A 14,235-nucleotide genomic window follows, 5' to 3' on the forward strand; every position below is an offset into this window, starting at 1 on the left:
GGAGTGGCACCCTGATTCTTATTATCTCAGTTGCATTTGCCCACAGGTTGACCCAGAGTAGATAACTAGCCGGGCAAAGCAAAACTTGGCCAAATGAGAACAAAATGGTGCTATTTAAAATTGGAAGCGGTCTGCACTGGGTACTCTGTACACCAGGCTTACCCCACAGGGATTCTTAATAGGTGCAACATGCTGATGTAGAGACATTATTTCCCACTGTGTCAAGAGCCAGGGACTGGGTTCCAGGATACATTATTGAAAACAGATAGGTGTGGACTAAGGTGCAATGTTTTTACATGTTATGGTGGAGAGGGATTGCTGTGGAGATATGTTCCCATATTTCACACTGCAAGTTTGTCTTGTGCTAAGCGGTCACTTTTAAATGTAAAAGCAATGTAGGATTGTTTACTCCTTTGGTAGAGCGACTGGGTCAGAAAAATGTGCTTGTAAGGACACTATATGCTTTTCCATTATTCACTTGTCTTACCCAAACCACGAGAGGGGGTGGGGAAAGGTGTGACAAGCAGAGATATACCACCAGCACTATAAGTGGATGAGCAGGTTCTTCAATGATTTGTGCCAGATGAAGCAGTACCATTATATGTTCTTTTGCCCAGTCCCTTCAGGGTGGGCACAGGTGTAATGTAGTGGACATGTTTTCATGAAGCAACATGCGACAATAGCCTCTGAAAAACACCTTCCATAAAAACACCTTGTAACAAAGAAAAGAATTAGGCTTGGGAATGGCGGCAGACAGGATAGAGGTAAACTGGGATTTCCCATGTGAAGGACCAGAAAGAAACTATTTGCTTTTTCAGTCCAAAGAGGACAATTAGTAGGAATTATTCTTTAAAAAAAAGAATGAAGTAACAGTATATGTTCACACTCCAACTTCCTGAAAAGTTATATTTGATGTTAATTAATGTTGAATAGCTTAAGTGTAGACCACGTTGAAGTTTGGGTTGTTTCGATGACCCTCGAGTGCAGCTTTCAAGGTTGAGTAGCCACAATAGAATGATGCTATATAGAAGAATGGGAATTTTAGATGGCCACGATCCTGTATCCAGCTTGAAATACGGAGTCACTAAACATCTCAGTCTGTCTAGCACAAGTGTTTAGGAAGCTCGGCATTACCTGCTCCTGTGAGAAGTCACAGCAGTAGGTTAAACCTGGCCCATATTATGTATTTTGTGTATTACGCAGAAAGTGCCTAACTTGGAAGAAACAGTGTGCTGTTCACAGACAAGGATAGCAGGAGAGAGGGTCAAACGCGATTGCTCATAGACTGCTTAAGGTAATAGCATAATAGCTGCAAGAGAGTTACTGCTTTTTAGGTTATGGCGGCATCCAGGCGACAATGCAGCAGGCATTTAAATAGTATGAAAGTGAAGTAATAGAGCATCTTGGGTCATATGATGCAACAGCAATGGTAAGCCTTGGGTGCTCATGACATCAGTTAATCTAGGGTGCAATTTTTCTAGGAAGGGGGGCTCGAGAGCTTTTGTGAATTTAAGGAGGAGGAGGATCAGCTAGCTAACAATGTTGTTCTGGCATCAGGGGTGCACTTCATGCAGACTTGCCCCTAGATCTTCTTTCTTGTATTTCGGGATCTGAGGCCTAACCAAGAATTGGGTCAATGGCAACAGCAACAACGTACTAAGCCCGATGGAATCGGATCATTCAAACACTGGGATCTGCTCCCCTTCAAACAGCAGGGCAAAGGGTGCCAACTCATACTATTGGTTGAATACTCACCTAAAAAGTGCTATGTCCAGGTCTTTCTCAAATGTTGTAATTTGCTTAGTCTAACCTTTTCCAGGTCTTCATTTCCAAAGCATGCAGTTGCTGGTCTCCATTTTCTAAGGTTTCGTTCGCCCTGTCTTCTATGGTGGATTAACTAGATTGTATGGAAATTGAGCATGCCAGCTCCTGAATAGAGGAGACACCTTGCCCTATAGAATGTGTGGATGGTGCACAGGATTATAAAACAAGTTATATTGCATAGCCAGAGGAAACATGGGGGTTTCAGAATGAAGGAATGAGCTTTCTTAGTGAGGAAGGCACAGCACAGGCATTTTGCTTTGAAGCCTAGGTTTAAGTACCATCTTTTTGGGGCATACTTTGCAAGCAGTGTTGCGATATTCAAATTATGGGTGGAGCATGCCCGAATGAGCTCCATGCCGTTCATGGCTCCCGGTTGCTGCAAGGATAAAATTGAAATCCCTCTGCATCATCCATAAGGCTGTCTGGGGCCAGGGCCCACACCATCTTCAACTGGCTCTCACTAAATACTCTTCCTCTAGATCTTTACGTTACTCTGTAACCAAATCTCTGTGTCAAGCGCTTTGCTAAATAGCAAGCTGGCGGCCGATCTTTTTCCTTGGCTGGCTCCCTCCTATGGAACAGCCTCCCCCTTCCTCTTGAGCCGGATCTCCTCAAATTCCGGAAGCTCCTCAAGCCTTTCCTTTTCACATCCTCCTTCTCGCCCTCCCTTGTTTGCTAAACCCAGTTGCTGAGATTGGTAACCAGGGCCCTGCTTTGTCCACCTGGGTCCTGGCCTCCCATCCCAAATGCCTTCAGCCTCCGCCTGCTCAAAGCTCTTGCCTTGGTGCCCACCGACCTGTTCTATTACAGGCTTGCACTTATTTATTGGCAGTCAACCACTCTCACCAAGTGGTCTCTGCCAGTCACTCAACAGCTGCTTGCAACTTACTCCCTAGCACTTCCCTCTCTGTGGTACTCCTAGCACTTACTGACCCTCCCCCATCCCTTTCTCTCTGCACGTTCCGAATGCTCACAAGGCTTAGTAGGATCTCCTCTCTTTCATTGGTATGTTTGCCTTCATTCCCATGATCCCTCCCCGTTGCCCTGTGGGCGCTTTGAGACACAATTTACTTCCATGTATAAGCACCTTACAAATGCAAAATAAATCATTCAAAATCATTAGAATCATAAACTCCTACTCGCAGCAACTCCAAGAGGGCTATTTATTCACTTTTTAAGCTGACCTATAAAAGCGCTTTGATGGGAAAGCTGCCTTTATCATGCCTAATATAAAAAAGACTGGAGTAACACTCAATCCACATAGGCTGTTTATAATGACAGTGGAGGCATGGGAATATCCAGAACTACCACACACTCATTTTATCAAGAGTCATGCCGAGAAAACATCTGAAAAGCAGCACTTTCTTTACACCTCGCTAGGGCATAAAAATGTAATCAACCCGTAAACCGACATCATCTAGAGAGGGATTTTATGACCGGGTATGGTATTTATAACGCGCCTATACACAAGTGTTTCAAGGCGCGACGAGGCAAGGGAGGGGAAACAGAGGGAAGAAAGACAGCGATCATACTAGGCCAGGTGACATTGAGATTGCGCAAGTGCATGGGGGAAGGGCAGGGGGAAAGGTGCGGTGGCAGTGCAGTACATAGGATAACAGTAAATAAATAAGAATGAATATAGTTTACATACATTCCTATATTCCGGTTAGTTTTTTGGATGGAATTCTTTCAGTAAACATTTGATTAAAAAAATCCGGTCTGCCAAATTATGTTGGTGCAAGTACATGGCATGTAGCAATTCACAGCCTTAAAAGAGAACATATGCACACTCTTTTCACATTCAGGCTGTTTTTATTGTTACAAGTTAAGTTTAGTCTGCCGCAAACGAGGCCTACCTCGAATTAATTTCTTAGGTTACACTGCCCCCATTAAACGGGGTAACATTACCGCGGCAGAAGACTGTGATGCAAGTGCCCATCATTCGATACGATACATAAGTAGGAACCTTCATTTTAGCAAACAATTACTGCCATTTCAAAATCTCTCCATCAATTCAGTCGTTCAGAATCTTCCAAAATAATGAACTGCCCATTCTATGGGCAAATTGTTGTAGATTGTGAACATGTTATGTACTTCACTCACAAAAGTCAACAAGTGTTTTTTTAACAAATAAAAGACTAGCACCTTTTATTTAACACAGTCCGAGAATGTAAACATTTGCTTCTCTGAGGTAATTCCTTAAGCATACTTAGTGCATGGATGGTGAACGTTCTAATCAGTCTGGGGAAAATATATTTTCCCTTTTTATGAAGGGTTGACAACTATGCCTGTTATTCAAACTATGGACACAAGATGTACAAGTTAACCTTTTGAGTTGGTCTGACTCCAGACAAGGTTTAAGGAACCAGATTTGACAGAAAGTGGGTTACGGCGAAAAACTAACCACCAGGGAGACGTCAGCAGATAAACTCCAAATCCAGGCTCTTCAGCAGTCTTTTGTTGGTTCCAACTCTGTATAGTTGAAGGATCGAGGCCAGACCTCAACTTTGCTACGGTCGACCTTAACCACTGATGGCAATACAACATAATCACCTGCACGTTGGGGTTGCAGTGATGCAACATCCATTTCCCTTCTGAAACAAACGATCATGTGCCATTATAGTCAAGTCCTTTAATCTAGCTTTACAAGTGTGTAATGAAATCAGGAAGCAAAACTGGGCACATGCATCCTAAAACATTAAGTCGGAGAGCACAAACTTGAACCAACATTGAAAACTCGGTTAGCAGATGACCGTTAAAAGATTAGCAGAATGTGCTCACAATGCCATGTGTACATGCCCAAGGGGGCATTTTACAGGCTTGGCATTCTTCTATATGATGTAGGCCATATGCGTATTTTGTTTGTTTAATGGACTCGGTCCTATGAAATTCGAAACCAAACGGTAGCCAGTCAAAACGGAGATCCTGTATCAGCAGCACCATAATGAAGGACAGAAGAAACAAACATATTGCTGTCACACACTAAAAAAGGAAATGTCCACATCTCACAAGATGTCACTCTCACCCCTCATCGTGGTTTAAGAACCCCAGCTTTCCTCTGCACAAATAGGCTTACATGAGTGACTCGTTTTCTTGCAGCGCAAAGCGAGAACTAGATTTCTATTGAGAGTATGGCGAAACTTGCGGTAGGAATTTGGTTTGTGTGAAAAATGCCAGATTGACAGCACGTGGGAGCCTGTAGTCCTCCACAACAGGACACACTTCTCAATCTACCCAAAAGTTTTAATCAAAGTGAGGGCAGTCGAGACATTATTCACATTAAAACGTTGGCCTCACTGAAGAGATGGTCGAAAGGAGTACCATTTATTTGTGATATTTAGGTAGCAGTTTGGAGGGAAATGGAGCGAACAAGGATGCATCTATGAAACAAACAGTGCAACAGGGAAAGTGCCCTTGGTATCCCCAAAACATCCTAAAATATAACTCATCGATTTCTACAGAACTTAGTAAACGTTTTTTTTTTTAAGCGCTTTCTTTTCCTTTTCCATTTAGTTGAAAAATGCCTGATGAATTCAGCATAACTGCATCTAGAACTCACCATTTCACATTGCTGTGCACTACACTGTAAATCTAACAATTTCAGGCATGTTGGTCATTAATGGTGTCTTAAAAAATAAAAAATAAAAATAATACTTTTTAAACATAAAATAAACTCAAAAATCCATTCTTATATGTCCATGTGCTGTGGGGCATAGGTTACATTTCTGGTGATTCAGAAAGTCAGGTTTTGCAGAAATTCACAAGAGGTGAAGAAAATGGGGTTATTCGCAGAGATGATCTGCTTGGCCAGACAAAACGTGTGTGTGTATGGAGGTCTATACATATTTTTTATATTAAGAGCACGCTGCAGAAACAAACTAGCATGTAAAGAAAAGTCTGAAATGTACCGTTATAGTCTAGAAGAATATTTTATCACTGCTTTCAAGAGGATGTGAAAAGAACGTGTGGTTTATTTTAGATAGACACTAGCTTTCTTGCGCCAAAAACCTTTTAAGTGGTAAACATTATAAAAATGCAAGGCACAACCTTGCAAGTATATGTAAACAGCAGAGGATATAGTTAGTGGATTGATGTAGGCATTACAACTGAACAGTGATGCCCATTTGGATTGTACTGCGGACTCAAATGTAAAATGGCTTAAACCATGTTCCTTTTCTTTAGGTCTGTGCTGCCTGGCAGATGATGTAGTCAATGTGGGGTCTCTACTGTTTCTTGGATACAAGCGATATAATGAAGTGACTAAAGAATATAGTTTCTTTTCTCAGCCACCCCTCCTAATCCGGGTAAACAACCAATTTTTCCTTTTCATCAAATTATCACAACATCGACAGAGGACATGAAAGGGGAAAACATGCACGTTCGGGGAATTCTACTGCTTGTTTGAAACGGAATTGTAACCAAGTGTCTGTAAACGAGAACACCCAAATGCATATGAAACGATGAACTGAAAGAGTAACACTGAGCCATCCCACGTGAAGCAAAGGCGTAACCAGCTCAACCATTTACACGCCAGACTTCTTCAAAGCCACTGCCCTTACTTAAAAAGGCTGTATGATATTAAGAAATCACAGTACATGTGTTTTCCGCATGGACGAGGGCATCGGCGCCCAGGGGTATCCAAGCCTTCGCTACACCAGGTGCTATAATCCGTTTTCTAGTGCAAAGGGAGCGTGCATTGGGCAAGGAGCACGCTGAAAATGAAAGGTGCCTAAAAGCCTGGGGTAATGGCAAGAAACATTCTGTAGCTGTGAAACCCATCCTATTAAAAAGAAAGAACATTACTGCATCAATGTGGAAACGTTTCTTAGATCTTTATCTTCTAACTAAAAAATAAAAACACAAAACAGAATAATTAAGTTTAGTTCTTAACACTGAAAAATAATAATGTAAATCAAAGTGCTGAAGAGTATTCTTAGTGAAATCTATTTTGCAATAGATGACCACCAAGGGCCAAACTCAGTGGCCTAGGAGTGTGGTCTGTGAGCCTGAAACTCTGTTCGGTTGTTCGTGCCAGGCTCCAAAGTTTAGACTGTATGCAGTGTCAAAGCTGAGCAGGCACAGAGGATCATCAAATGCGCTTATTAGCAGAGAGTGAAGTGAAAGCCATGTAATTTTGATATATCTGTAACCCACATACTGGGTACAAAAGACCCAGACTAGTCCCCAGACACAAATTGATTTCCTCCCCCAGTCCGTTCATTAAACCAATGCGTAAGAAAGTGAGCTAACCTGGCAGGAAAAATAACAGCAGCAGGAAAAGGGGTAAACCATGCACGAATGGTTTTCGGATGGACAGCTTTGTGTGACCATATCCATGCCTCCTCACCTCATCCCTCTTTTTGAAAGGTACCAACTTTTTTTCACCAGTGTCCCCACCATCAAAAAGAAATCGTTTCCAGCCATAGCCATCCTAAGGCGGCAAAACAAATGCCTCTTTGGCATCAACCCTTGCCCCGGAAGAACAAAAACCCGTTTGGAGATAATGCAGAAAAAACATTTCCTTGGAAAGAACTCCAAAATATAGCTATCTGCAGATTCAGCCACGAAAGTTAGTAAAGGATGACTCCTGTGCGTTCACAGGAGCCATCTGTCAATTATCATTCAAGGTGAGGACCATTTTCAGATATGATCGTGCATGGTTTGGAGCCTGGCTTGGTAACACAGAACGTCTTAAAGTTTACTCATTAATGGTCAGCTGGTTTTCCTACTGTGTAAGCCTCATCAGGTCACCATGGGGTGCCTCATTTCAAGGTAGGGAGAAACGGTGCTAATTCTGCCAAGATGGGAAGGCCTTTTAGAAAGTATGAACCAACTGAACATTGGGGACAGCCTGCACAATTTGAAAGGACTGCAGCCCTTGTGGTTGCTGCTGAGCAGGGGTCTGTACTAGCTGTACTGCGTGCTGGTTCAAGGTGCTGTTAGAATGTTGAAGGTTCATGCCCTGTGTATTTTGGAAAGTCTGCACACTAGTGTGGTTTGGAAGTGTCCGCAGCTGAATATTTGGCACAGGATTCTGCAAAATCTGCAGCATGCTCAGATTCTGGCTGTTCTGCACCAACTGCAGATTGTGTGTGTTTTGCGTAAACTGGAGGTTTTGGTTGTTCTGCACCACCTGCAAGTTCTGATTATTTTGTGCATTCTGCACTAACTGCACGTTCGGAGGAGGGCTCCGTAAACCCTGAATGTTGTCTTCTACCTGCATGCTCTGTCCACTCGGCAAGCTTTGCAAGCTGTCCACAATCTGTAGTGTCTGCTCCCCTTGGCTGGTGCGAATAATAAACAGCTTCTGTCCTCCGGTTATGGAGGTGGGGTGTTCCTGGGTACGTTGAATGCTTTGGTTCTGCATGTTGGACAGATCATGTACAGCGGTTCCAACGTTATCTACCTCTTGCATGCACAAGTGGGTCTGTTCCCCATCCTTATTCTGCAACACTATCACATTTTGAACACCTTCCTCTGTTTGCAAGGTCTCAAAATGTAAATCCTGCACCTCTTCCATTGTCTCTGTGTTCTCTGGGTCATCACCAGTGCTCAGAAGCTCCTCCCCAGGAGAATTCTGCACTACAATCAGATTTTGACTTTCCTGTAGACTTTGTGACCTTGGAGAGGTTTGAAGCCCCTGGATGTTAATGTTTGCGAGATCTTGAGTACCATGCGTGCTTTGAGATTGCACACTGGACATCTCATTGGGCTGAGCAGATGGCATGTCCTCAGTGGGGGTCAATGCTTGAAGCTGAAGGGTTGGTACTTCCTGTGAACTGGACATTGACGGGATTGGAACTGTGGATAGCTCCTGCGGGTTAGACATGCCTCTTATTTGAAAGCTGGTTACATCAGGACAGATCGGTATTGTTTGCATCTGCAAGCTCTGGCCCTTTTGGACAGAAGGTAGTCTTTGCACCTGCAAAGATGAGATCTCACGAGGGGTTTGGTCAGGCATGTTCTGAAGCACAATTACATTTTGTCCCACCTGAACACCTGGAACCTGCTTAGTGCCTTGAAGTGTCTGAAACTGCACGTTCTGGCATTGTGGCAAATTAGGTACTGCATGTCCAGGGTTCTGCACAAGAAAGTATGATGAATTACTTTCTGTATTTTTGGGTAAGATTTGTTTTTTTTGTTTGCTACGTCTGTGTACAGGTTTGCTTGGCTGTTCGATCTGGGCTGATGTATTCTTGACAAGAACATAGTTTGCACTGCTTTGCACCAAGGGTGCCGTTGTCTGTGTATGGTTAATCTGGGGACTCTGCAGCAGGATCAGTTTTGGTGAGCTCTGTTGGATGCTCGGAATCAGCTGCAATCCCTGTGCTGTTTGCACTAGGAGATATGTCTGCGAGTTTGGTGTAGCGGGTGGGTTGTTAACCTCCAGGGTAGCTTGTAGGTGTGGTACTACTTGTACCCCCTGGTTGTTGTGCAGAATCTGGATGTTCTGATGTGTCTGTTGGCTAGCTTCTGAGATGCTGGATCTGGTGGAGTCCAGGGCATGAGTGCGCACATGACGCTGAAGGTAAGATGACATGACAAAGCCCTTGCCACACACTGTGCATTTGAATGGCCGTTCGCTAGAGTGGGTGCGCTGGTGTAACTGCAAGTTGGACGAGTGAGTAAAGGTCTTCTCACAAACCTCACACTTGTATGGTCGCTCCCCTGTATGTGTCCGTTCATGCTGTCGCAGATTAGAGGTTTGCGTGAAGGTCTTACCACAGATCATGCAGGCAAAGGGGCGTTCACCCGTGTGAAGCTGGCGGTGGCGCCTCAGGCATGATGTGTTCTTGAAAGTTTTACCACACTCACTGCAGCAGTAGGGCCGCTCCCCAGTGTGGAGTCTTAGATGGTACTGGTAGTGGGAAGACCACTTAAATGTCAAACCACATTCACCACACTTGAAGGCCCTGACACCAGTATGTACTCTTTGGTGAATAGAGAGCAGAGAAGAACGTTTGAAAGCCTTTCCACACTCTGAGCACTTGTACGGTCTTTCCCCAGTATGATCTCTCATATGGTAACGGAGCCCAGAGGACCCCTTGAAAGCCTTACCACACTCTGTGCACTTAAAAGTACGGTCCACTGTTTCGGTGGGGGCAGGAGGGGTGGTCGGAGGCAGCCCCACCTCAGAAGACTGTGGGCAAGTGACCTCAGCCTCAGTCTGGATGAATTGCTGCTCCTCTGTGTGTGTCCGCTGGTGCACCAGAAGGTTAGAGAGTTGCACAAAAGTCTTTTCACAGATGGAGCACTTAAAAGGTCTTTCATTGGAATGACAATGTTGATGGCGTGAAAGCCCCCCTGCATTTTTGAACGTTTTACCACAAGTTGCACAGATGCATTGCTCTTCCTGCTCCTCCACCTCCTCTTCTAGGACTACATGGCTTTGGTGGTGGCTCAGCAACATATCCTCATTATTGAATGTCAAATCACACTCGCCACACTTGAAGAGCATCTCAACAGTCTCCAAAGCATCTGTTGTGGTCAAGTAGACCTCTGCTGGGCTACATGCAATATCAGACTCAGCCTGCACAAATGCCTGTTCAATGGTATGTGACTGAAGGTGCTTCTGGAGGAAGGCATCTGAGATAAAAATCTTGCCACATAAGTTGCACTTGTGTGGGCAGACGCCAGCATGCGTACGCTGATGGAGCAGCACATTGGACGAGTGTGTGAACGACTTCCCGCATTTCTCACACTTGTAAGGGCGCTCGCCAGTGTGAATGCGTTGGTGCTGCCTCAGATTGGTGGACTGAGTGAAGGCCTTCCCGCATACAGTGCATACATAGGGCCTTTCCCCAGTGTGGATGTTCCGATGGCGACGAAGGCTGGACGAGTTCTTGAAGGCCTTTTCACAGACATTGCACTTATAAGGCCTTTCCCCTGTATGCTGTCGAACATGGTACTGGTAATGCGAAGACCACTTAAATGTCATGCTACAGATGTTGCATTTAAAGGAACGCACGCCAGTGTGCACACTCTGGTGGATCTGCAATAACGATGAGCGTTTGAAGGCTTTTCCACAGTCTGCACATTTGTATGGGCGCTCCCCAGTATGGCTCCTCTGGTGATACAGGAGCGCGGAAGAGCCCTTAAAGGCCTTTGGGCACTCTGTGCATTTGTATGGCCGCTCGCCTGTATGAGTCCTCTGGTGATGGATGAGTCTGGAAGACCACTTGAACACCTTGCCACACTCTCGACACTCATACTGATGGTCATTGTTGTCAGCTTGCTGCGGGAGTTGCAGCGTAGGTGTCTGTATCTCAGACATTTCCAACTGTTGTGTTCCAAGCATCTCAGCAAGACCTAGAAAAAAAAATGAGAGTCAAGGTTTTTACGACCCTCCAAAGGCTTATTTTAATAACACATTACAGGTGTGTTTCTAGCAGCATATGTTGAACTATTTACACAAGTGACATTATTGTGCCTTATGAAAGAAATGCTTGCTTCATGTCAATGTGCAAGCTCAACAATAAACGGGGACTCATTCCCAATACACCCCATCCATTGGTCAGAACACCATATCGATGGTCCGTCAATCAAAGCTCTGTTACAACGTTCCACGTCAGAGTAGTTTAAATGACTGAGTGGCACAGATGCGCGATGGTTCCATCTAATTTACTTATTTACATCAAGAAATGTGTAACATTACAGTTTTTTCCACTGCTAAAACGGCATACAGGAAGCCATATAAAAACCAAGCTTACAAAATTGTCACGTTCTTCTGTGGCATACTGTCTGAAATACCTTGAGCTTCCACACTAGTAGCAAGTGCTATCCCATTGCATGATCAGACTGAATAAATCAAATGAGCTATGTGAAATTATGTGTACGTTGGGACCAATCAAATCTTAGAATTTGTAGTTTGTGGAGTTCAGTGTGAAAATTGGGACAGGGGGTGGGATTTTTGGAATATGTTGGTTTCTATTGGGATTATTAATATTTGTATATTTGAGATTTTGCTTGAATTGTCTGCTTTACGATTCTCACTGCCGATTTGTTGATATGTTGATTAAAATTGAAGAGAAAAAAAAAACATAACAATTTCCACGATAATTATATACTAGTTGTAACCGGATAATCATGCGCCAATATAGCTATCTCTCTCTCTCTCACTACCTCTTCCCAACTCTTTCGTTCTCTTCTTTAGTGCAAGAATCTCACCGAGAGCCCACCCCTCACCTTGGAAAAAGCCTCCTGGGCTTCTGAAGAAGCATGTGTGGGTGAAAAGCATATCACTCTGCCAGGAAACTCATTTCAATGAATTAAATAAAGGAAGGCTATTGATGGCGACACGCGGTGTGAAAGTGTTCGATCATGTTCTGAAAAAAGTAGGAAACTGTCAGCCCTGCAGGATGAGTGCGGTGCAAAAAGGGAAGTTTCCAAAATAAAAAAACTGGGCCAGGCCACCAACACAAATTGCTAATGCAAAAGTAGAATCGCACGTCTGTAGCAGGAGCGGGGCACATACACAAGATGTTCTCTTGTCTGTAATGTCAACTTTTGCAACAAACATATCTTGGAAATGCTTATTAGATCATACAATTTCACGAAATGATTTGACCAACTGCAAGTCATACAATTAAATCATCATTGCATATAATTGAATTAAAAAAGAAACATGTGCAAGATTGTTCCGCCCTGTTATTTGGTGAGATGTCCAGGCAGAGAGACACTCGGAGCAGTAATCCGAAGTGGCATTTGATTTTGGGTTCCATGTGGAGGAAGGGTGGCGCCTGCAGACAGCTCCAGCAACGAACACGCAGATTGCTCCAAGTTTGGTAGAGCCACTCCAGGTGTTGCTGACAGCAGCAAGACCAGAGGGGGGGGGGAAGGGCTGGGGACACATATCGAAAGAAGGTGCTATGTTTTTACACCACATCATAGCAAAAGCGGCAATTAAATAACGCAATTATATAAAATTGCGTTAACGCTTTACTGGCTCCCTACATTTTACATCCAATTATCACTTCCAGTGTATATTCTAGTCAGAATGCTACACTTGTCTTACTGATCAAACAACCTAGAATAACCACATTATTTCCTATTGTATTCTTCCATCACCAAGTAAATAAGGTGTGTTGAGCTCTGTGTTCATTTACATTTTTACAACACTCACCCTAACTTATTTGGCCATCCTGAGGATGTGTGTGTCAGGATAAAATGGCTTTGACGTTTGGGTCTCTTTCTGATTTAATGTCCCCAAAAACTAGAGCTTCACTCAAATTTTAGAAGAGGTGGATCTTAGATGGGAAGCTGGGCAGTGTGGCCTCGTGCAGGCATAGTCCTCAAGTGCAAAAATCCTTAAAGAATTCTTATTCAGCAAAACATAAAAAGCCTGCTGCACCATGCACTAATCATGACGCTCTCCAAAATAATGTGTACAGTTCATTGGTGCCGAATTTTGAGTTTGCCCCATCAACAAAAACAAGCATTCTGGGTTGCCAATGTTTTTCCTTAGCTGCGTTTTCCTTATGCGAACATTCATCGTGTGATGTGCAATTTCATGTACGACATTTTTTAATGAACATATCATTTGTTCTCGTGACTCTTGATAGCAGCTTGTCTGTCTCTCCTCCTCCCCTCCTTGTCTTCTCCTCCCTCCCCCCACCCATGCTCTATTAATTTGTCGCTGACAAATTTGCACAGTAGCGTGTCTTATTCATCTCCTTCTCCCACTCTTATCCCCCCCACTCCCCCTCCCACCCCTCCTTTTGTATACCTCTTGCACTACATCAATTGTCGTCAGGCATAGTAATGTTACTGCTTGTGGTGTTCTCCTTCTTTTCCCCTCCCTCTTATTTGTTCAATGCACTTGCACTATCCGAAATGTCGACAGGCCTAGTACCATAATTATTTTTCACATTCTGTATTGTTTCAAGGACTTTAACTGAATGTAACTGTATTGAGCAATACAACTAACTGAGCAGGGAGGAAACAATTGAGAGAGGACATTGATGACGAGCAAGAAGAAATATGAGTGAGAAAGGTTGAGAGTGAGAGGGTAAGAAATCAAGCAAGTGTGTCAGAGGAAGGATAAGAGGGGGTGGGTTAGTGGTTGTACAGAGTTGGGAGGGTGGGGTAGAGAGAGTGGCAGTAGGGTGGGTGGAGGTACGGGGGGTGAGGTAGAGAATGGGGGTAGGTTTGGTGGGGATAGAGAGGAATACAGTGGATAGGTGGGGAACAGCGTGTGGGTAGGATCAGTGGAGTAGAGTAGAGGTAGGGTGGATGAGTGGGCAGAGAGGATAGCATGGGTGGAGAGAGTGGAGGTAGAGTCGGTGGGAGTAGAGAGTGGAGGTAAGGTGGGTCGGGTAGAGAAAATGGGAGTGGGGTAGGTAGACAGTGGGGTATGGTCGTTGGGTGGGGTCGAGACTAGGGGTAGAGTAGAAGGGTATGTGTGGTTAGAGA

General features: G+C 44.1%; 1 protein-coding gene across 2 annotated transcripts in view; it reads right to left on the bottom strand.

Annotated features, from left to right (window-relative positions):
• The window catches only part of ZNF628 (zinc finger protein 628), a 40,904-nt gene that overhangs the window by 19,815 nt on the left and 6,854 nt on the right, over nucleotides 1-14,235 (bottom strand). Inside the window, exon 2 of one of the 2 annotated variants that reach the window (XM_069606622.1) lies at nucleotides 8,042-11,133. In XM_069606622.1, coding sequence (XP_069462723.1) covers nucleotides 8,042-11,133 — 3,092 coding nt within the window. Of the gene's footprint in view, nucleotides 1-3,616; nucleotides 11,134-14,235 lie in introns of those variants that run through there. The other variant, XM_069606615.1, reaches the window with a different exon arrangement.

This window comes from Ambystoma mexicanum, chromosome 1p, assembly GCF_040938575.1.
Source record: "Ambystoma mexicanum isolate Mex_15411 chromosome 1p, UKY_AmexF1_1, whole genome shotgun sequence".
NCBI lineage: Eukaryota > Metazoa > Chordata > Amphibia > Caudata > Ambystomatidae > Ambystoma > Ambystoma mexicanum.